At 42.4% G+C, this 21,933-nt stretch overlaps 1 protein-coding gene across 1 annotated transcript; it reads left to right on the top strand.

The window, feature by feature from the left end:
* Positions 1–6: 6 nt before the first annotated feature.
* On the top strand, positions 7–17,820 carry SLC20A1 (solute carrier family 20 (phosphate transporter), member 1). Its single transcript, XM_011953072.1, has 10 exons — positions 7–739; positions 899–1,039; positions 1,228–1,313; positions 6,724–6,820; positions 11,070–11,189; positions 12,787–13,056; positions 13,165–13,723; positions 14,350–14,535; positions 15,112–15,196; positions 16,861–17,820. The coding sequence occupies exons 1-10, from the start codon at positions 406–408 to the stop codon at positions 17,020–17,022; spliced, it is 2,040 nt and encodes a 679-aa protein (XP_011808462.1). The 5' UTR covers positions 7–405; the 3' UTR covers positions 17,023–17,820.
* Positions 17,821–21,933: the final 4,113 nt, after the last annotated feature.

Raw genomic sequence — 21,933 nt, 5'->3', positions numbered from 1 at the left:
CTCGCCCGTGCTACTGGGGATGGGCGTCTGGAGTAGCCCACAGGGGCCACTGCGGGGCCCCGGGCGCGTGGGCAGAGCGGGGTGCCCCACTGGCCCCCCAGGGGCACGCAGCTATTGTTATTTCCCCCCTCCTCCGCAGGATGAACTTGCGTCCTTTCTCTTCTCCGCCATGGAATTCTGCTCCGTGCTTTTAGTCCTCCTGAGCCAAAGAAACCCCAGACAACAGATGCCCATACGCAGCGTATAGCAGTAACTCCCCAGCTCGGTTTCTGTGCCGTAGTTTACAGTATTTAATTTTATATAATATATATTATTTATTATAGCAATTTTGATACCTCATATTCTGTTTACACATCTTGAAAGCCGCTCAGTAGTTCTCTTACTAAACAACCACTACTCTAGAGAATGGCAACGCTGATTACCAGTACTACAGCCGCTACCGCCGCTTCTGGTCCTTTGGTGGACCACCTATGGATGCTCATCCTGGGCTTCGTTATTGCATTTGTCTTGGCATTCTCCGTGGGAGCCAATGATGTAGCAAATTCTTTTGGTACAGCTGTGGGCTCAGGTGTAGTGACCCTGAAGCAAGCCTGCATCCTAGCTAGCATCTTTGAAACAGTGGGCTCTGTCTTACTGGGGGCCAAAGTGAGCGAAACCATCCGGAAGGGCCTGATTGACGTGGAGATGTACAACTCGACTCAAGGGCTGCTGATGGCCGGCTCAGTCAGTGCTATGTTTGGTAAGTTCTTTTTATGTTTTGTCCTCTTCGTGGTGGGTGAGCAGATTTGTATCATGGGTGGTTCCATTTTTGTGCTTAACCTTTCAGATTAACCTTTCTGAATGCGCCACTTACATAATGGAGTTTTGCCATTTACTTAATAAAACTTGACTGTTTCAGGTTCTGCTGTGTGGCAACTGGTTGCTTCGTTTTTGAAGCTCCCCATTTCTGGAACTCATTGTATTGTTGGTGCAACCATTGGTTTCTCCCTCGTGGCAAAGGGGCAGGAGGGTGTCAAGTGGTCTGAACTGATAAAAATTGGTATGTGTAATTCCAAATGGCTTCTTCATTTTCGTGTTTGTCGTTTGTTACCATGGCATTACATATGGGAGTATGTGTTCTAATGTGGAGGGACAGACCAAAGAATTTTGAACTCTTAAACATTTAAAGTGGTTTCTGGTTTCTGATTTTCATTATTTGATATTTTTTCTTGATGTGTTCTATTCCAGTGATGTCTTGGTTCGTGTCCCCGCTGCTTTCTGGAATTATGTCTGGAATTTTATTCTTCCTAGTTCGTGCATTCATCCTCCATAAGGTAACCTTTCTCCCCTGTATGAAGACCTTTCATGGAGCACACCCAATCGATTTCAAACCCAGTGGTATTTTTGCAGATGTGATTGGTGTATAGATACGCGGCCTTGGAAAGTTAAAAAAAGTTATTTGTTCTGTGCGTGTCTTGTATGTTGTGGAGTTCTCTGAAAGCAAGTTTTTAATACTCAAGAGGGCAGTCAGGAAGGAAGAATTGAATACTATGATGTGCCAAGAAATAGGAGAAGCTGGGAGCAAAAAAATACAGAAATTTATTTTGGGTGGCTTTGTGTAGCTGTATACAGATTATTTGTTTAAACCACCATTATATTCAGGCTAATATAATGCATAAGCTTGGAGTTCAAGACAGTATTCCCTGTGGCTTTTTTAGTAAGCTGCCAGTTAAATGGGTCTCTGCAGTGCTGATTATCATAACCAGTTTATAAGCTTCTAGATGAGGACTCTGCCTCCCATAGTGACTTGACTCCAATTCTCAGAATAGGTGAAAAGAACCAGTTAAAAGTAGTTTTTGGCTAAAAAAAAAAAAAAGATTCAGGCAGCCATTTAATTTCCTGGCCATTTGAAAATCCCTTTTAAGTGACCCAATAGCATTTCTTTTATCAAGAAGTCATGCTGGCTCCAGAATAAATGTTGACAGGGGATTATGTTGGCATAGGACTGAGTTACAGTGAGAATAAATGCATTTTTCTCAGGACACAAAGTTGTCCTTTTTCTAAGGTGAATGGCTCTTAACAATCCATTGTAAGTTCTTAGAAATGTTCCTAAACTGTAGAAATCTGAGTGAGATAGCATAAATCCCAGCAGGTAAAAATGTGTTCAGACCCACTTGTCTGGTCTAGTTCTAAGCTTCTCTAGGGAAAGATTTATCTCTTCTCTGTAGAAATTCTATGACTAGTAAAGTGATTCACTGATCACTTTTCCATAGCTGGAATCTGGCAGAATATGGCAGTTTAACACTTTGAAAACTTGAAATATCTTTAGCTTGGTATAATTTGAGAGTAAACAGTTCATTGATATTTATGAACTCTTAAGTTTGGTACTGTTTTATTCAGCAGATAGGTACGACAAGCATCTACCTTCCCACTCCCTACAACTGTAGTGTATGATACTAGGATGCTTAAATTAGAGGCTCACCCATAGTGATGGACCAGATCTTTTCTTTTAGTTTTTATTAGAACCCTGTATCTTGCTACTTAACAGAGAGTCAGAAGCATTAGTAGGATCTCCTGTTGTGAATTCCTGCTTGGTAAAGGTTTATACTGGCCCTGTGTTGATTACTGAGTAGTAGATCATTTTGTTTCTGGAGAGGGTTTGTGTGTTTCGCCTCCACAAAACACTTGTTCCCCGGAGGGGGAATGGTGGTGCTCTGAGGTGCAAAGAAGGATTCTCAGGTGCCCAGAGCCTCTCATTTGAGGAATGCATACCCCTGCGGTGTTAGTGAGAGCTGAAGTAGATGTAGTAACTGATTTCTTATTTGTATATGTCTTATATGGGTATGGGAATGGGCATGATCAAATGATGAAGAATGATTGGCATAGTGTTTAAAACAGTATTGACTTTGAGGGTCTTCCCCCACTCTGTGCACGCACGCACACACACTCTTGCAGGCCAATCCCTCAGTAACAGGAGTTTTTCAGATGAGTATGAATATTTCTGCTTCCTTTTAGGAGTTACATTTCAAGAAAATATCCTTAGACTGGTAAGCTTTTGGTATCCTAACTGCTAAAATCTGAATATTTGACTATTAAGATATATTCCAACTCTTTTTTTTTTTTTTTTTTTTTGAGACGGAGTCTCGCTCTGTCACCCAGGCTGGAGTGCAGTGGCCAGATCTCAGCTCACTGCAAGCTCCGCCTCCCAGGTTTACGCCATTCTCCTGCCTCAGCCTCCCAAGTAGCTAGGACTATAAGCGCCCGCCACCTTGCCCGGCTAGTTTTTTGTATTTTTTTTAGTAGAGATGGGGTTTCACCATGTTAGCCAGGATGGTCTCGATCTCCTGACCTCGTGATCCACCCGTCTCGGCCTCCCAAAGTGCTGGGATTACAGGCTTGAGCCACCGCGCCCGGCCCCAACTCTTAAATGTCTATCTTGAAAATTAAGATTAAAATGACTTTTTTTTTTTATTTCAAAAATTTGCTTTTAAACATTTTCTATTCTCTGAATGTTTGTTCCAAGCATGTTGGGAATCTGGTGGGAACAGACAGAATGGAGGTGAGTTAGTTCTGTTTAGGACTGGCATTGCACAGAAGGAATACTCCTCAGTGCTCCTGTTGAGTATTTTTAAATTCTAGTCAAAGAAAACAGAAACAGGGCTTTTGGCATTCTTATTTGTTAGAAAATATATCTAGGATATCTTTCCTTTTCTTTAGACAAAACCAGAATATCCAATACGTAAAAGTGAACTATTCTGGTGAAGATGGGGGGTTTTGTGAAGACCTTCTTTCCCATCCCACATGACTAGACGAGGAGGCATTCACATTATTTCTAGGTGAAGTTTTACTTGTGTGTTAGGTGGATTTGTACAATGATGAGAGACCTTCCTTGTTTTACCTTCTTCCTAGACTCTCCGGAACTTTTGTTATTTTTTTTAAACCATGAACCCGTATTTCATAGTAAACTATTGGTATAGTAGTGTAATTCATACCCTACCCCATCCCCAACAACTTTGCATAGAGAGTACCTCAGACTTGTTTACCTCGGGGAATACTTAATTGGGCTATAATACAGGATAATAAATACACAGGCTGCTACTTCTGACTAGTCAATTACAATTTGATTTATAGATAACCATGTTACGAAATATCTTTCAAAATCTATTGAGAAGTCCCCACATAATGTCTTTAAAACCCTAAAGGGTTTTAATTTTGGGGGGTGGGAGTCTTGGGTTGGGTTTTTTGGAGGCTTTTTTTTTGAGACAAGAGTCTTACTCCGTCACCCAGGCTGGAATGCAGTGGCACGATCTGGGCTCACTGCAACCTCCGCCTCCTGGGCTCAAGCAATTCTCCTGCCTCAGCCTCCTGAGTAGCCGGGATTACAGGTGCGTGCCACCACACCCAACTAGTATTTTTGTATTTTTAGTAGAGACAGGGTTTCACCATGTTGGTCAAGCTGGTCTCGAACTCCTGACCTCATGTGCTCTGTCCGCCTTGGCCTCCCAAAGTGCTGGGATTACAGGCTTGAGCCACCACACCTGGCCCTTTTTTTTTTTTAAGAAGCGAAGTCTTGGCCGGGTGCAGTGGCTCAAGCCTGTAATCCCAGCACTTTGGGAGGCCGAGACGGGTGGATCACGAGGTCAGGAGATCAAGACCATCCTGGCGAGACTCCGTCTCCAAAAAAAAAAGAAGCGAAGTCTTGTCACCTAGGCTGGAGTACGGTGACTTAATTGTAGCTCACCACAGCCTTGACCTCCCAGGCTCAAGCAATCCTTCTGCCTCAGCCTCCAGAGTACTGGGACTATGGGTGTGTGCCACCACATCTGGCTAACTTTTCGTATTTTATAGAGGTGGGGTCTTGCTCTGTTGCTCAAGTTGGTCTTGAACTTCTGGGCTCAAGCCATCCCCCTGTCTCATCCTCCCAAAGTGCTGGGATTACAGACAACGTGAGCCACCACCACACCTGACCTGCATTTTGTTAAGACTAGTCTTTAGAATAAAAATACACACCTTAGTTTCCTAATTTTGTTGACTGCCCTCAGAGTTTGACCATTGTTGAGTTAGTTATTCAAGGATGCTTAACAGTTCTTGATTTCTGTAGGCTATTGTTTTTGTTTTGACTGTTTCACTATCTGTTAACATTCTCTATTAAACTGTAGACAAGAGTTAAATTTTAGAGTGGTTTTCAGTGAGCGCCCATCTCTGCTAATTTGAAATGGTACCTTTACTTTACACTTGGGTCTGCGCTTTCCCTTGTTTCATTGGTCTTAAGCTACTAACTTTCCAGTGTATTGATTATTGGTAGAAGCTATAGGGTTTTACTCTTTGTTTTTGCTGCCCAAGATTTTCCATTGGAATTGTGATCAAGATAGCATTAAGCCTTTTAGGTTAAGGTCTTTATAAAGTTTTTAGCCTTCCCATGTATGTATTCAGATCTTTGCTCCCAATTTTTTTTTTTTTTTTTTTTTTTTTCCCTGAGAGGGAGTCTTGCTCTGTTGCCCAGGCTGGAGTGAGGTGGCCCAATCTCCGCTCAGTGCAACCTCTGCCTCCCAGGTTCAAGTGATCCTCCTGCCTCAGCCTCCTGAGTAGCTGGGACTACAGATGCTTGCCACCACGTCCGGCTAATTTTTTGTATTTTTAGTAGAGACAAGGGTTTCACTGTATTACCTAGGATGGTCTCGATCTCCTGACCTCATGATTCTCCCGCCTTGGCCTCCCAAAGTGCTGGGATTACAGATGTGAGCCACCACGCCCAGCCTCCTCCCATTCTTTTGGTGTTTGACTTGGGTGTTCTATAGAATTAATACATACTAGGTGTGGTAGAGTTCTTATTTTTAGTCACTGGCCTTACTGTTCCTTAAACATTTCAAATTTTTGCCTCAGGGCCTTTGCACTTGCTGATACCTCTGTCTGGAACATTCAGCACCCAAATAATCAGGTGGTTTGCCCCTTCTGTACCCCTAGTTAATGTACACAACTTGCTAGCTTACTACATTTATGCTCATTCCTTGACTCTTCCCCACCTGAATGGTGTCCCTGCCATCACTCTCCTCTTACCCTTCTTTATTTTTCTTCACAGCATTTGTCACTATTTTATATTATTCCGTATTAGAAGGTGACTGTCAGTTCTATTAGAACAGGAAGTTGGTCTTACTCCCTCCTATATTTCAGTGCCTAGAATAGTGCTTGGCACACAGTCTGTTGAGTGAGTGGATGACCTTGTGTGCAATCAGTTATTGTTGAACTTTGGTAAAGCATCAATTATGGCATCTTTGTCAGATGTTTAGATAAGATGGTTGCCGTAGGTATAGTCTGCATGTTGTATTTTTAGTCTTTGAAGGTATGAAGTCAGGTAAGCAAAATCCTAACAGTCTGTTTCTTGACATCTCTTACAGACGTAGAGTATAGCCTATCCTCAAGTGTGTGCTCAAGTTTATATTAGGGCTTTTAGGTACCTTAGAATGTGGGTATTGCAGCTTTATTCAGGATGTTATCAGTCACTGGTACAGTTAGCCTTGTTATTAAAAATAGAAAAAAAAAAAAAAAACCAGGTAGAAGTTGGAATTAGCCTTTGTAGGAAGAATTCCAGGCGCAAATGCAGGTAAAACCCAGTTGTCCTTGGAAACTGCTCCGGAGGAACAGTTATTGGCACTATAATTCCCAAACCTACCCTGTTAAAAGATTCTGTGAAAACGGGTTAACCTTTATACCTTTTAAGGTACTGATCTTAATAATGTTTTACAGGCCGATCCAGTTCCTAATGGTTTGCGAGCTTTGCCAGTTTTCTATGCCTGCACAGTTGGAATAAACCTCTTTTCCATCATGTATACTGGAGCACCGTGTAAGTACCTATCAAAATATTTAAATATGAATTTAAAGTTGTTTACAAAACTTGCATTAAATGCCCAATTTACCCCTTTTTGCTTTACAGGGCTGAAATCTCCTAGAAGGTGGCTGGCCTGCGCCCATTTCAGAAGGCTGCAGGCTAGTGTACGCTGAGTTAACCTAGATAGTTTTTCAACCAAAGACACCTGCTCAGATTCTAAATCACTACAGACCTTTCCTCTTTAGTCTTCACAGGATCCACTGATAATATGATCATCTCCTTCCCTTTCTCCTGTCTATGCTAAAAATGCTGGAATTAATACTGACCTCAACTACTGAAGTCATTAGTTATATCTGATCTTCAGTAATCAGTCGTTTAGGACTGGTTTGCTGGATATTCTCATTTTTCTCTCCCAAATGGAGATACTATTGTTTCTAAGTACTAAACTTCCATGAATCTGCTTGAATGAGAAGAGTTGGGATGTTTACCACCTGCTCTAAGTGCACTTGGAAGAAGAATTCATGCAGCTAAGAGGAAAAATAATTTGTGAGAATATAAAGGTTGAAATGTTGATGACTTTCATGTTTGGGACTAAGGCAAGGCATGGATTAAATTATGGTGCTACAAGTTTAGCAACAACAAAAGATGGGTAACTTATAACTGGCAAGACAGTACAGTTTTGGTATCTTGGCTCATTTAACCTGATGGTCTGTGACTACATAGGCAGTGATTTTTATTCTTTATACTGTGACCCACTGGATGAAATAGAGGACAAACGTGTATGTATGCAGAGAGAAAGATAACTGAAATAGTGTCGTGAAGCCACTTATGCTTACTATGTGGTATGCACCCATATTTTCAAATTCTCTCTCTCTCTTTTTTTTTTTTAACATTTGTTGTGGCCCACTGAAATGATTTCAGTTTTGACTAATGGGTTGTGACTTGCTTAAACTGCATTGAAGTGGTAAGTTGCTGACCCAAAATAGAGTTAGCTAAATATTTTCATTTTTTATTTATTTTTTTGAGACAGTTTTGCTCTTGTTGCCCAGGCTGGAGTGCAATGGCATGATCTTGGCTCACCACAACCTCCAGCTCCCGGGTTCAAGCAATTCTTCTGCCTCAGTCTCCCCAAGTAGCTGGGATTATAGGCATGCACCACCATGCCCAGCTAATTTTGTATTTTTAGTAGAGATGAGGTTTCTCCATGTTGGTCAAGCTGATCTCTAACTCCTGACCTCAGGTGATCCACCTGCCTCAGCCTCCCAAAGTGCTGGGATTACAGGCATGATCACCACACCCGGCCAATACTTTAATTTTTTATCTTATTTTAGATTCAGGGATTATATGTGCATTTTGTTAGATGGAGCTAAGTATTTTTAATCTTGCTTTTATTCTTGGAATGATCAGGAACAAAGCAGACAAGTTTAAGAAAATATTGTTCTTAGGATATACTGAACTCTTATGTGCAGGTGAAGAGAAGCTTGTATGCCAGATTTCCATTGTAAAATGAGTTACTTGTGATAAGCTAAAAAGTCTCCTATTGAGGCTCTTAGCACTCATTGTTTATGTGGTAGAAGCAAAGCTCAGAGTTGAGTGAAATTAGAATAATTTTGAAAACAGAAACTTAGGTATTTTTGTTCTGTCCTTTATGGATCATTTATGAGAAAAACCAGTCTCTTCCCCTTTTGACTTGGAATGTAGACCAACTTGTGATAGACAGTACTTTCATGTATATTTTAGTTTGTGTGACCACATGATCAAAATTGAAAGCAGAAATTAAAATGAAAAGATATATAGTCACCATAGAGTTGTAGTTTGGTGCCAGGTGCCATGGCTCATGCTTGTAATCCCAGCACTTGGGGAGGCCGAGGTGGGTGGATCATGAGGTCAGGAGTTCGAGACCAGCCTGGCCAAGATGGTGAAACCTTGTCTTTACTAAAAACTGCAAAAACTAACCCGGTGTGGTTGCAGGCGCCTGTAATCCCAGCTACTTGGGAGGCTGAGGCATGAGAATCACTTGAACCTGGGAGGTGGAGGTTGCAGTGAGCCAAGATTGTGTCACTGCACTCCAGCCTGGGCAACAGTGAGACGCTGTCTCAAAAAAAAAAAAAGAATTACAATTTTGAAGGGACCTCAATTTGTTTCTGATTTATTTATTTATTTATTTTTTGAGATGGAGTCTCGCCCTGTCACCCAGGCTGGAGTGCATTGGTGCGATCTTGGCTCACTGCAACCTCCACCTCCTGGGTTCGAGCAGTTCTCTTGCTTCAGCCTCCTGAGTAGAGTAGCTGGGATTACACATGTGCATCACCACGCCCCAGCTAATTTTTGTATTTTTAGTAGAGACGTGGTTTCACCATGTTGGCCAGGCTGGTCTCGAACTCTTGACCTCAGGTGATCCACCCGCCTCAGCCTCCCAAAGTTCTGGGATTACAGGTGTGAGCCGCCGCGTCTGGCCTTGTATCTATTTTTAAAGATTAATCATTTTGGGGTTTAATAGAATTTCCAGTTTATAAGTACAGTCACTGACTTCATGGTTCAGTCTTCAGTTGTTTGACTGTTTAATGGATTTATAGGTACATAACCTCATTGTAAGTTGAGGAACATCTGTGATTTCATACATAGCAAGCAAAATAAAGCAAAACAAGCAGAAGTAACTCGCTATTTCTAGATATCAACTACAGATCATTATAATATCTTTTATATTTTTATTTACCTTTTTTTTTTTCAGGGATGGGGTCTTGCTGTGTTGCCCAGGCTGGCCTTGTATTCCTGGGCTTAGGGGGTTCTCCCACTTCAGTCTCCTGAGTAGCCAGAGATCATTATAACATCTGTTAGACTTAAATAGGATTATATAGTGCTTTACTTCTTTTTTGTTTTTGTGATGGAGTTTCACTCTTGTCACCCAGGCTGGATGGAGTGCAGTGGTGCGATCTTGGCTCACTGCAACTTCCACCTCCCGAGTTCAAGTGATTCTCCTGCCTCAGCCTCCCGAGTAACTGGGATTACAGGTGCCCACCACCACATCTGGCTAATTTTTGTGTTTTCAGTAGAGACGGGGTTGGTTTCACCAGGCTGGTCTTAAACTTCTGACCTCAGGTGCTCTGCCCGTCTCAGCTTCCCAAAGTGCTGGGATTACAGGTATGAGACACTGTGCCTGGCCAGTGCTTTACTTCTGTCTGTAGTACAGACTAATGGTTTGGAGCATACTGGCATGCATATGACAATCAGATAATGACTAATATTACTCATCCTTAAACCATGTGACCAGTGTTGCTAGGCAAGTCTTTTTTTAAGATAAGACTTGTTAGTGAAATTACCACTAAACTTTTTGTGTGTGTGAAAGACAAAACTTTTTTTTTTTTTTTTGAGACAAAGTCTCGCTTTGTCACCCAGGCTGGGGTGCAGTGGGGCGCAATCTCAGCCCACTGCAGCCTCCGTCCTGTACCCCCAGGGTCAAGTGATTCACCTCAAGCCTCCCCAGCGGCTGAGATTACAGGCGCCCACCACCATGCCCGGCTGATTTTTTTCTGTATTTTCAGTAGAGACGGGGTTTTGACATGTTGGCCAGGCTGGTCTTGAACGCCTGACCTCAAGTGATCTGCCCGCCTGGCCTCCCAAAGTGCTGGAATTACAGGCATGAGCCACCTTGCCTGGCCGAAAGACAAAACTTTTAAAACTGTTCCTTAAATTATTAACTTTTGATAGATAATATCCTTGTTTTCTGTATCTTTGATATTGCTCTCAAGGTGATAATCTCATTAAAGCATTTTACTAAAGGCCATTACAATGAATATCATCACTTTTTTACAGAATTCTGTCAGCATGACAAATGTGACTACTGAGACATTCTTTTAACATTAAGTTTGTAGGTGGTAATGGAATATATGGCAGTTATGATCATGAGCTAGGGAGTGGGACACTTTCTTTTTCATAGCTAGTCATAGGTCCTTAGCATATAGTGATCCTTGTTATCTTCCAAGGTGAAGAAAGGAAAAAGGCTCTATGTTGAGAAGCATAGGACACTTGCGTCCCGCAGGTGTTCAAGTGGGCCAGGCTGGTGTGGATTTTCAGATGACCATTGAGTTTTTCCCCAAATTTGTATAGGCACTAGCACAGCAATCCTGTGCACTTAAATCTGGCAGCAGTTGTCAAGGGTGATGGGCTGGCATGGGGAACGCCTCAGTCCCCAGAGGAGGGTTTACACAGTATTGCAGGGGGCTGTTGCCCTGGGGTTTTCAAGATGCACCATTTTATCTCCTAGTGCTGGGCTTTGACAAACTTCCTCTGTGGGGTACCATCCTCATCTCGGTGGGATGTGCAGTTTTCTGTGCCCTTATCGTCTGGTTCTTTGTATGTCCCAGGATGAAGAGAAAAATTGAACGTAAGTAATAACTTATAGCAGAAACGTTGATCTAATAATGTTGTGTTTATTTCTTTTTTATTTGGCCACCTGTAAAAATCTATCAGGAGAGATTGGCAAAATAAGAGATTTTAAAGAGAAATTTGAGGATATGGGTTTGTTGTCCAAACTGTGTTCTTAAATGGACCTACATGACCTAAGACCTAATGATAGAGAGTATTCAGTCAATGCTGTAGAGACAATCTGGGCATTGAATTTTTTTTTTTTTTTAATGTTCCTTGATCAGTTGCCAATGACATGATAGATAAATTGAGAAATCATAGCCTACATTTACTGAGAAGTACAAGGATACCTTAATGAAAAATAAGGGATAGATACAAGATATTTTCGTAGAGGTAAATACCCCAACTACTTCTGTGTATAACTTCAGATTCAGACAAGCAAAGCTAAGTCTAATGTGTACGTGTTGTATATGGGCTAGAATACATGTAGACATTGTATTGCAGTATACAATACAAATACATATACAAACACATTGCGTGTTTGCTAGAATTGTAGCACAGATTCTAGAAGTAAACATTTTCAGGTGTCATGTGAAGGAATCATTTAGGCCATTACAACACACTCCTGTAATACTGAGTAAATTTTGGTTAGTATCAGGCTTTTTTTTTTTTCCCCCCTTTAAAGAGTCATTTTCTGCCCTTTTCATCTATGTGAAGGCTGGGTTAGCAATTTCAAGTTTATCCTTGTGCCCTTTTCATCTATGTGAAGGCTGGGTTAGCAATTTGAAGTTTATCCTTTCGAAGGTGAGGGATGCACAGACTGCAGTGGCGTTAGGAAGAATGCTGCGTCACCGCAGCTGAACCGAGGGGCCTCCGAGAGGTTCTGTGCTAGTCTGGCTGTGCCGAGTGCACGGTGGAAACCAGGCTTTCAGGACTCTCTGACCTCATTTTCCCTCTCTGGGAGGAGATGAGATAAGTCTTGCTTTATGTCAGAAAGTCTGTAGTTCGAGGTGCCTGAATGGATAGGTCAGCATACTGAGCACTGGCATGAGAGAGAGGCAGAAGATACTCTGGTCTGCCTGTGGGATTTAGAGCCTTGATGCACATCTTTTTGTTTTATAGAGATGGAAATTAAAGTTGTCATCTTTAGTTCCCTGCATTGAGCTGTGCCACTTCGCTTGAATTGTTGGACTGAAATTTGAGAGAATCCTCTTTTCAAAAGAACAGAATTCGATACAGTTCAAGATTTTTAGTTTCAGATTATCAGCCCCATGGTTGAGCTACTTTCCACTACAGAATGAGTCAGCAGGGAGCTAAGAAGGGTTCTTATATCTGTAAAGGGCTGTAAAAATAAAAACAAAACAAGAATGTGCTACAGAAGCCCATAAAACCTAAAATATTTACAGAAAACCTTTGGGACCCCTGACATAGGGTGTTCTGCATTGCTGGTTGTTCCCAAGTGAGAGTTGCTGGCAAATGATAAAGCGGGCAGGAAAAATGTTCCTGAATGTTAACTGAAGTTCACATACATTCTTGTTTTGAGATGAGTTTTTTGGGGGTGGAGGAAAAAGTATAGTCACAACCAAACCAAAAAAACCCTTTTTTTTTTTTCCTAGGAGAAATAAAGTGTAGTCCTTCTGAAAGCCCCTTAATGGAAAAAAAGAATAGCTTGAAAGAAGACCATGAAGAAACAAAGTTGTCTGTCAGTGATATTGAGAACAGGAATCCTGTTTCTGAGATAGGGCCTGCCACTCTGCCCCTCCAGGCTGTGGTGGAGGAGAGAACAGTCTCATTCAAACTTGGAGATTTGGAGGAAGCTCCGGAGCGAGAGACGCTTCCCAGCATGGACTTGAAAGAGGAAACCAGCATAGATAGCACCGTGAATGGTGAGTTGGAATTCCTGGTTTCACTTTGTTACCTGCGGTGGTGAGGAGGCTTATTGTTTTGGATTTGATGCTTTTTGTATTGAATGTCACTTTGGTGGTCTTGACTAGGTGCAGTGCAGTTGCCTAATGGGAACCTTGTCCAGTTCAGTCAAGCTGTCAGCAACCAAATAAACTCCAGTGGCCACTACCAGTATCACACCGTGCATAAGGATTCTGGCTTGTACAAAGAGTTGCTCCATAAATTACATCTGGCCAAGGTGGGAGATTGCATGGGAGACTCTGGTGACAAACCCTTAAGGCGCAATAATAGCTATACTTCCTATACCATGGCAATATGTGGCATGCCTCTGGATTCATTCCGTGCCAAAGAAGGTGAACAGAAGGGTGAAGAAATAGAGAAGCTGACGTGGCCTAATGCAGACTCCAGGAAGCGAATTCGAATGGACAGTTACACTAGTTACTGCAATGCTGTGTCTGACCTTCACTCGGCATCTGAGATAGACATGAGTGTCAAGGCAGAGATGGGTCTAGGTGACAGAAAAGGAAGTCATGGCTCTCTAGAAGAATGGTATGACCAGGATAAGCCTGAAGTCTCTCTCCTCTTCCAGTTCCTGCAGATCCTTACAGCCTGCTTTGGGTCATTCGCCCATGGTGGCAATGACGTAAGGTCAGTTGACATTGATCTTAGTGTTGCTAACCCTATTTTTAAACTGTTTGTCCTTGTCATAGCCTGTGCTTGTGGTAGTGGTACTCCTAGCATTTATGGGACCCCAAATAATCCAAATAGGATGAGGTAATAGCAGTTCTTGACATAATGAGACAGTACAGTTTTATTCTTTGGAGGAATTACAAACAATGTTTATTTTTGTAGTTGATAAATATAAACAGATACTCTTCACAGAGAAGGCTTTTGTCTATCAGGATGAGATTCAGTTCTTTGATAATGAATTGTGGAATGTAAGGTAAGATGTAAGATGAAAAACTTAAGTTTTTCATATAGAATGATTTTGTAGTTTGGTTTGTAAACTGTTTATTGGAACCCGAGAGATGCTTTAAGCTGCCTATAGGAGGAAAGAGGCCACCATTTGTGTGGCATTCCCTCCATCAGAGCTGTGTTCATATTTCTGTTGTATATGTTGGGGTTTCATTTATTTCCTTAGAAAGAGAGGCCCTTTTGCCAGATGAGCTTGAAAGCTGTACTTTAGACAACCTGGTAGGTCATTCAGCAGATTGGGTCTTGCCAAGATCTAGTTCTGCCTGAAAAGTCACTTCTGTCCTCTTTGTTTCTTCCAGCAATGCCATTGGGCCTCTGGTTGCTTTATATTTGGTTTATGACACGGGAGATGTTTCTTCAAAAGTGGCAACACCAATATGGCTTCTACTCTATGGTGGTGTTGGTATCTGTATTGGTCTGTGGGTTTGGGGAAGAAGAGTTATCCAGACCATGGGGAAGGATCTGACACCGATCACACCCTCTAGGTAAGTAGGTGGAGCAGGTTCTACAAATGTCAGTACTCATTTTTTTCAGAGCTATAATACTGTCGAGTGCTAACACAAATCTCTTGTTGAACGTAACCAAGTTCCTGATGTTCTTATTGTCGGTGTGTTCTTTTTAGATTTTACTTGTCTGGCCCTTAAACATTTTGGTCAGACATTTTACCCATTCAGCTCTGGGGGTCTCTGAAGAAAATGACTTTTCTGAGAAAGCTGTGTGTGCTAAGAGGGGGATAGTTCCGTATCCTTGCCTTTTATTTGTCTTTACTTGGGAGCTAAGACTCAATGTTTACCAAACTCTTCAAAATAAAAGGGCAAATTTTATTTAATAGTGGGATTTCAGAAAAACGTAAAACTTGAAACCTTCGAATAAGGAAACTGGGCCTCCGTGGCCTGATTTAAATAAAGCAGATAGATCTTAGGGGTTATAGCACATAAAGATGTCAGTGGAGGTTTTGTGACTGAGTAGAACAAAACAGGACTGTGTTAACTTGAGGCGTAGTGTTAGCTTCTCAAAAAAGTCAAACTTACTTCCTGACAAGAATCCTTTTGTGTCTATAGTGGCTTCAGTATTGAACTGGCATCTGCCCTCACTGTGGTGATAGCATCAAATATTGGCCTTCCCATCAGTACAACACATTGTAAAGTAAGTGTAATGCCAATGTGTGTCTTTCAAATGGTTCTTCTACTAATATGTAGGGTTTTTAATTTTACTTCTCTGATACTTTGATTTAGAAGGTTTTGTGCAGTTGGAATCTTGAAGACTTCATAAATCTAGGACAAGCATGCAATTTCTTGTGTCTATTCTTGTTTAAGCAATTAAATAGATATTCTCCCCAAATAATAGAAGCATTCTTTTATATAGAGCTTACTGTAATTTCTGGTTACTAACCTCTTCCTTTGTTACTTAATCCTCTCTCATTGTAGTCTCTTTATAATATATATATTTTTTAAAAATCTCAAGAGTCATTTCTACTTGGCACCATTATGTTTTATTTATTTACTTATGAGTTGGAGTCTTTCTCTGTGGCCCAGGCTGGAGTGCAGTGACACAATCTCGGCTCACTGCAACCTCCGCCTCTTGGGCTTGAGTGATTCTTGTGCCTCAGCCTCCCAAGTAGGTGGGATTACAGGCACCTGCCACCATGCCTGGCTAATTTTTGTATTTTTAGTAGACACATGATTTCACCATGTTGGCCAGGCAGGTCATGAACTCCTTCCTGACCTGAGGTGATCTACCTGGCTTGACCTCCCAAAGTTCTGGGATTACGTACGTGAGCTGCTGCTCCCAGCTGACACCATTATGTTCTTTGTCTTTAGGGAAGCCATTCAGAGCAGGGTAGGTGTATGCTTAAAAACTGGTGGGTGCTTGAATTCTGGCCAGGTGGGTTTCTGCTGCCATTTGTGGTGGCTGAAGGCCTGGTTCTAACAAGTCTGTGAGGCTTGCCAAAATGTTGGCAAGGCAGTTTATTTACAGAAGGCATATATTCAGGGCCTCTCGGGATTGAAATACTGAGAAACAAAACAAATCTTAAGGTTGTCTGATGATAATCTAATAATTATAGGAAAAGAAAGAAACTGGTTTCCTTAAGAGCATTTAAGCTGGATCCTGCTGAGTCATCTATTTGCTGCCAGGTTGTGTCTCCCGGCAGTCGTTTATTAGGTTTAATATCAGACACTCTGTAAATATTAGGAAGACTTACAGCGCAATTTGTTGTTAAAAGCAGTGTATAGGCCGGGCGCGGTGGCTCACGCCTGTAATCCCAGCACTTTGGGCGGCCGACGCAGGCAGATCACGAGGTCAGGAGTTTTGAGACCAGCCTGGCCAATGTAGTGAAACCCCGTCTCTACTAAAAATACAAAAAATTAGCTGGGTGTGGTGGCGGGTGCCTGTAATCCCAGCTACCTGGGAGGCTGAGGCAGGAGAATCACATGAAGCCGGGAGGCAGAGGTTGCAGTGAGCCGAGATTGTGCCACTGTACTCCAACCTGGGCAACAGTGTGAGACTCTGTCTCAAAAAAAAAAATAATAAATAAAATAAATAAGCAGTGTATATTCATTAAATTTTAGTAGCTTAGAAGGGGAAAAGAAATAGTTCTTGTGTGCTTTTACTACCGTTAGTATAGATTATGATTGGATTTTCAAACTGCCTTCATTTTCCCATCTTCTTAACCTATTGTAAACCGGCTTTCTTGGACTTGGTCTTGTCCAGGGGTCTGGGGCTCCTTGTCCAAACAGTCTCAGGTGTCTGTTTGCCAAAATACCATTGCCAGTTTAATTACCTGTTTCCTTGGTCTGTTTCTCTTTTAGGTGGGCTCTGTTGTGTCTGTTGGCTGGCTCCGGTCCAAGAAGGCTGTTGACTGGCGTCTCTTTCGTAACATTTTTATGGCCTGGTTTGTCACAGTCCCCATTTCTGGAGTTATCAGTGCTGCCATCATGGCAGTCTTCAGATATGTCATCCTCAGAATGTGAAGCTGTTTGAGATTAAAATTGGTGTCAATGTTTGGGACCACCTTAGGTATTCCTGCTCCCCTGAAGAATGATTACAGTGTTACTGAAGACTGACAAGAGTCTTTTTATTTGGGAGCCAGAGGAGGGAAGTGTTACTTGTGCTATAATTGCTTTTGTGCTAAATATGAATTGTCTCAAAATTAGCTATGTAAAATAGCCAGGGTTCCACTGGCTCCTGCTGAGGTCCCCTTTCCTTCTGGGCTGTGAATTCCTGTACATATTTCTCTACTTTTTGTATCAGGCTTCAATTCCATTATGTTTTAATGTTGTCTCGGAAGATGACTTGTGATTTTTTTTTTTTTTTTAAACAACCATGCAGAGCCATTTGACAGAGTATGCTCTGCTTTGTTGGTTTCACCAGCTTCTGCCCTAACATGCACAGGGATTTAACAACAAAAAAATAGAACTAAAACTTCCCTTGTAGTCTCTTATATAAGTAGAGTCATTGGTACTCTGCCCTCCTGTCAGTAGTGGCAGGATCTTTCGGCATATGTGGGAGCTTCTTAGAGGGATGAGGTTCTTTGAACACAGTGAAAATTTAAATTAGTAACTTTTTAAAAGCAGTTCATTGACTGACTGCTAAGAAGAAGTAAGAAGGAAAAGCCTTTTGGCAATCTTGGTTATTTCTTTAAGCTTTCTGGCAGTGTGGGATGGATGAATGAAGTGGAATGTGAACTTTGGTCAAGTTAAATGGGACAGCCTTCCATGTTCATCTGTCTACCTCTTAACTGAATAAAAAAGCCTACAGTTTTTAGAAAATTTGTTCTCATGGTTTTCATTCATACTTGAATCATCTGGGCTTCTGAACAGTTCACCTTATATCATTCTTTTTTTTTTTGAGACAGAGTCTCGCTGTGTCGCCCCGGCTGGAGTGCAGTGGTGTGATCTTGGCTCACTGCAAGCTCTGCCTCCCAGGTTCAAGCGATTCCCCTGCCTCAGCCTCCTGAGTAGCTGGGATTACAGACACACACCACCACGCCTGGCTAATTTGTATTTTTAGTAGAGATAGGTTTTCACCATGTTAGCCAGGATGGTCTCGATCTCCTGACCTTGTGATCCGCCTGCCTTGGCCTCCCAAGGTGCTGGGATTACAGGCGTGAGCCACCGCGCCTAGCCTATCATTCTTAGGAGACATGAATATCTTAACAAGTGAGGGCTACTGTCCAACTTAAAGCTCCGCACTCCTCCCTGTTACGTTTCTTGTGTCCCCAGAATATGCATGACATTATTCCATAGGGACTGTTAATAGCAACCTGGCATTTTCCCTCTTAGTAACACAGCCCGTACACCTTCATGTTAGCACACGTGGTATTGTTTTTTTTGTTTTGTTTTTTTCCAATTTTTTCTGTTGATACTTTTTGTTTGTGTTTTTGAGATGGAGTCTCGCTGTGTTGCCAGGCTGGACACTGCAGTTGTGTGGTCTTGGCACACTGCAACCTCAGCCTCCTGGTTTCAAGCAATTCTCCTGTCTCAGCCTCCTGAGTAGCTGGGACTACAGGTGCTCTCCACCACGTCTGGCTAATTTTTAGTAGAGACAAGCTTTTGGCATGTTGGCGGGGCTGGTCTCAAACTTGACCTCAAGTGATCCGCCTGACTTTGCCTCCCAAAGTGCTAGGATTATAGCCATGAGCTACTGCATCTAGCCTACTCATTGTTTTTAGCAGCCAAAGATTTACTGTTGAATGGACAACTTTATTTTACTATTTTATGTAGATTGTTTTTAGCTTTGGTATTAGGGTAAACCCTTGAATAGTGTGGAGGTCGGGCACCAACCCCCATGCAGTCAAAAAGCCATGTACAACTTTTGATTCTAAAAACTTGACTACTAATAGCCTACGGTTGACCAGAAGCCTTAGCAATAACATAAACAGTTGTGAACACATATTCTACATGTTATATGTATTATGTACTGTATTATAATAATGTAAGCTAGAGAAAAGGAAATATTAAACCATAAGGGAGACACATTTACTATTTATTAAGTGGAAATGCATCATAAAGGTCTTCATCCTTATCATCTTGAGTAGACTGAGGAGGAAAGGAGGAGTTGGTCTTGCTGTCTCAGGGATGGCAGAGATGAAAGTAAGTCTGCATATAAGTGGATTCTGCAGTTCAGACTAGTGTTCAAGGAACATCAGTACAAGGAAAGCAAAAATGAGTGGGGGCCAATGTGTAGCTAAGTTCGTTTAGAAGTTCTCAGTATTGGATTCTTCAGTCCTGACCCATTATCTTTTTACCTTTGATCAGAAGTTGATGAAAAGTACATTTCTTGGCAAACTAGGTTGATAGTTCCTGTCCTGAGGGTGTGGGACAATACTTTTGAATTTTGAGTTTATTCAGAGCATTTCGCTAGAAACCAACACTGAGAATCTAACAGGGTAAGGCAGTGCCTAGTCTGACCTCTGCCTGTGAGGTTAGGCCACTGGCTGGGTTCATACCATTGCATCCTGTTGTCAGTTTAATGATCTTGCAGAAGACTTCTCCATGAATGTTTGCCATTTAGTGTCAGGCCTTATACTAAGTTTTTACATACATTTAATCTTCATGGCCTTTTGTGGTAGATCTTGTCCTGATTTTGTACATGATGAAACTGGCATGGAGAACATCTGTATTTGCCCAGTATTGTAAGTTAGCAGAGGATTGACGTTAGTTGTAGCCTTTGGGGCCGGCTGAAACTAGCTTTATGACTTGTTACTTGAGGGAAGGGAGGGTAGGTAGCTGTTGTAAAGGGCAACTGAGCATTGGGCCTTGAACTGAGGGTCTAGGGGGAGACCCTCAAGAGTTCTGGCACTGCCTTCCCTTCGTGCTGGATGACCTCACATGAGCCCAGATCCTTTCAGAGCCCAGTGATTACATGGCGAAGAGGACCCTCCCTGGCATTTTCACTTGGCTCAGGACAGAACACCTGAGAAAATCCTTAGACCAAGCTTGTCCAGCTGAAGACAGTTTTTCCAGTGTGGCCCAGGGAAGTAAAAATACTGGACGCCCCTGACTACACCAAGGATGTGCTTCTGTAGACAGAGCAGGTAGACCTGGGTGAGAGGAGCCCCTGAAGCTAGGAAGGGACCAGACGAGAGAGGTTATATTTCTACTTCAGTTGTCTGCCGTGGGGCAGGGACACATGGTGGTGAGAACCCTGGCTTTTTTTTCTTTTTTTGGCATAGACATTGCCTTTTTTTTTTTTCTTTTTTTGAGACCAAGTTTCACTCTTGTCGCCCGACTGGAGTGCAATGGCGCGTTGTCGGCTCACTGCAATCTCTGCCTCCCAGGGTTCAAGCGATTCTCGCCTCAACCTCCTGAGTAGCTGGGATTACAGGCTAGCGCCACCACGCCCGACTGATTTTTGTATTTTAGTAGAGACAGGATTTCACCGCATTGGCCAGGCTGGTCTCAAACTCCTGACCTCAGGTGATCCACCTGCCTTGGCCTCCCAAAGTGCTGGGATTACAGGCATGAGCCACCGCACCCAACTGACATTACCTTTTCTTAACCAAAAGTTTTGTTTATTTTAAATCAAAGTTATATGTGCAAATTGAAGAGCCAGCTTGTCCAACAAGGCTTGGAACAAAAACAGGTCTGCCAACATTTCCCTTTACTGAGGCAATCACTTTCTATTCTTTTGGTATTTGCCTTTGTATATCTAAATGATATATTTGTGTTACTATGTCCCTCTCGCATTTTTTGGCTGAGTGTGGGTGACACTTCTGGGACTACTGGGCCTTTGTCTTGGGTAGGAGTTCACTAGGGGTGACTTTTGCTGCCCTCAGTCCCCATTTGTGACTCTCCCTTATCCCATTTATGGTAATAATATTTGGAGACATTTTCGGTTGTCACAGTCGGGGGATGGTACTGACCAGGGATGCTGCTGTAAGCATCCTACAGTACACAGGGCAACTCCACAACAGAAAATACCTGGGCTGAAATGTCAGTAACGCTGAGGTTGAGAAACCCAGACATAGGGGTGATCTGGTTGGGCTCGTTCCTTGGAGGAACCCCAGAAAAGCTTCAGAAGGCTAAAAGCCTGACTAATGAAAGTTCTAGGGCTCAGTGGGGGAAGTGGTCACCACATATTTTAACCTCACTGTTTTCAGCCTAGACAGCCCATCCTTTGGGTGGCTTCAATAGGCATGGGTTTAGTTACCACAGTTTAGGTAAATACCAGTCCCCTGACAACACAGCTCATATTCCAGTTACCGTGGTCTACTTACTGAGTAAGTATAAAGCAAAGCCTTCAGTGTTAGCTCTTCAGTCCACAGATCACCTTTAGAAAACAGTAGGCACATGATGATGGGTGATCTGTCATGTCACTGCCTTCAAAGTCTGTTGGTGATGGCCTACTGTACAGCTGTTACTCAGTTCACTCCAGATGAGAAAGCTTTTGGTTGTGTTGCCTTCTTATCTTCCAGTGGGAAAGATACTACTTAAGCTAACTTTCTGTACTACTATGGGATTATGCTCCAGTTCTTTTTGGGGCTTGAGTGAAAATGAAAATTTGCTTTTTACCATCAAACACAACTTTCATTAATCCAGCCAATGCACAAACAGATAATTTTGATTTTTTTTTTTTTTTTTTTTTTGAGACAGTGACTCGCTCTGTCACCCAAGCTGGAGTGCAGTGGTGCGATCTTGGCTCACTGCAACCTCCCGCTCCCGGTTCAAACGATTTCCTGCCTCAGCCTCCCAAGAGCTGGGATTACAGGTGAGCACCACCACACCTGGCTAATTTTTATTTTTATTATTTTTTTTGAGACAGAGTCTTATTCTGTCACCCAGGCTGGAGTGCAGTGGTGCGATCTTGGTTCACTGCAGCCTCTGCCTCCTGGGTTCCAGTGATTCTCCTGCCTCAGCCTCCTGGGTAGCTGGGACTACAGG

This window comes from Colobus angolensis, unplaced genomic scaffold, assembly GCF_000951035.1.
Source record: "Colobus angolensis palliatus isolate OR3802 unplaced genomic scaffold, Cang.pa_1.0 Scaffold356, whole genome shotgun sequence".
NCBI lineage: Eukaryota > Metazoa > Chordata > Mammalia > Primates > Cercopithecidae > Colobus > Colobus angolensis.
The sequence above is the reverse complement of the archived record's forward strand: the minus strand, read 5'-3'. Positions and strand labels throughout refer to the sequence as shown.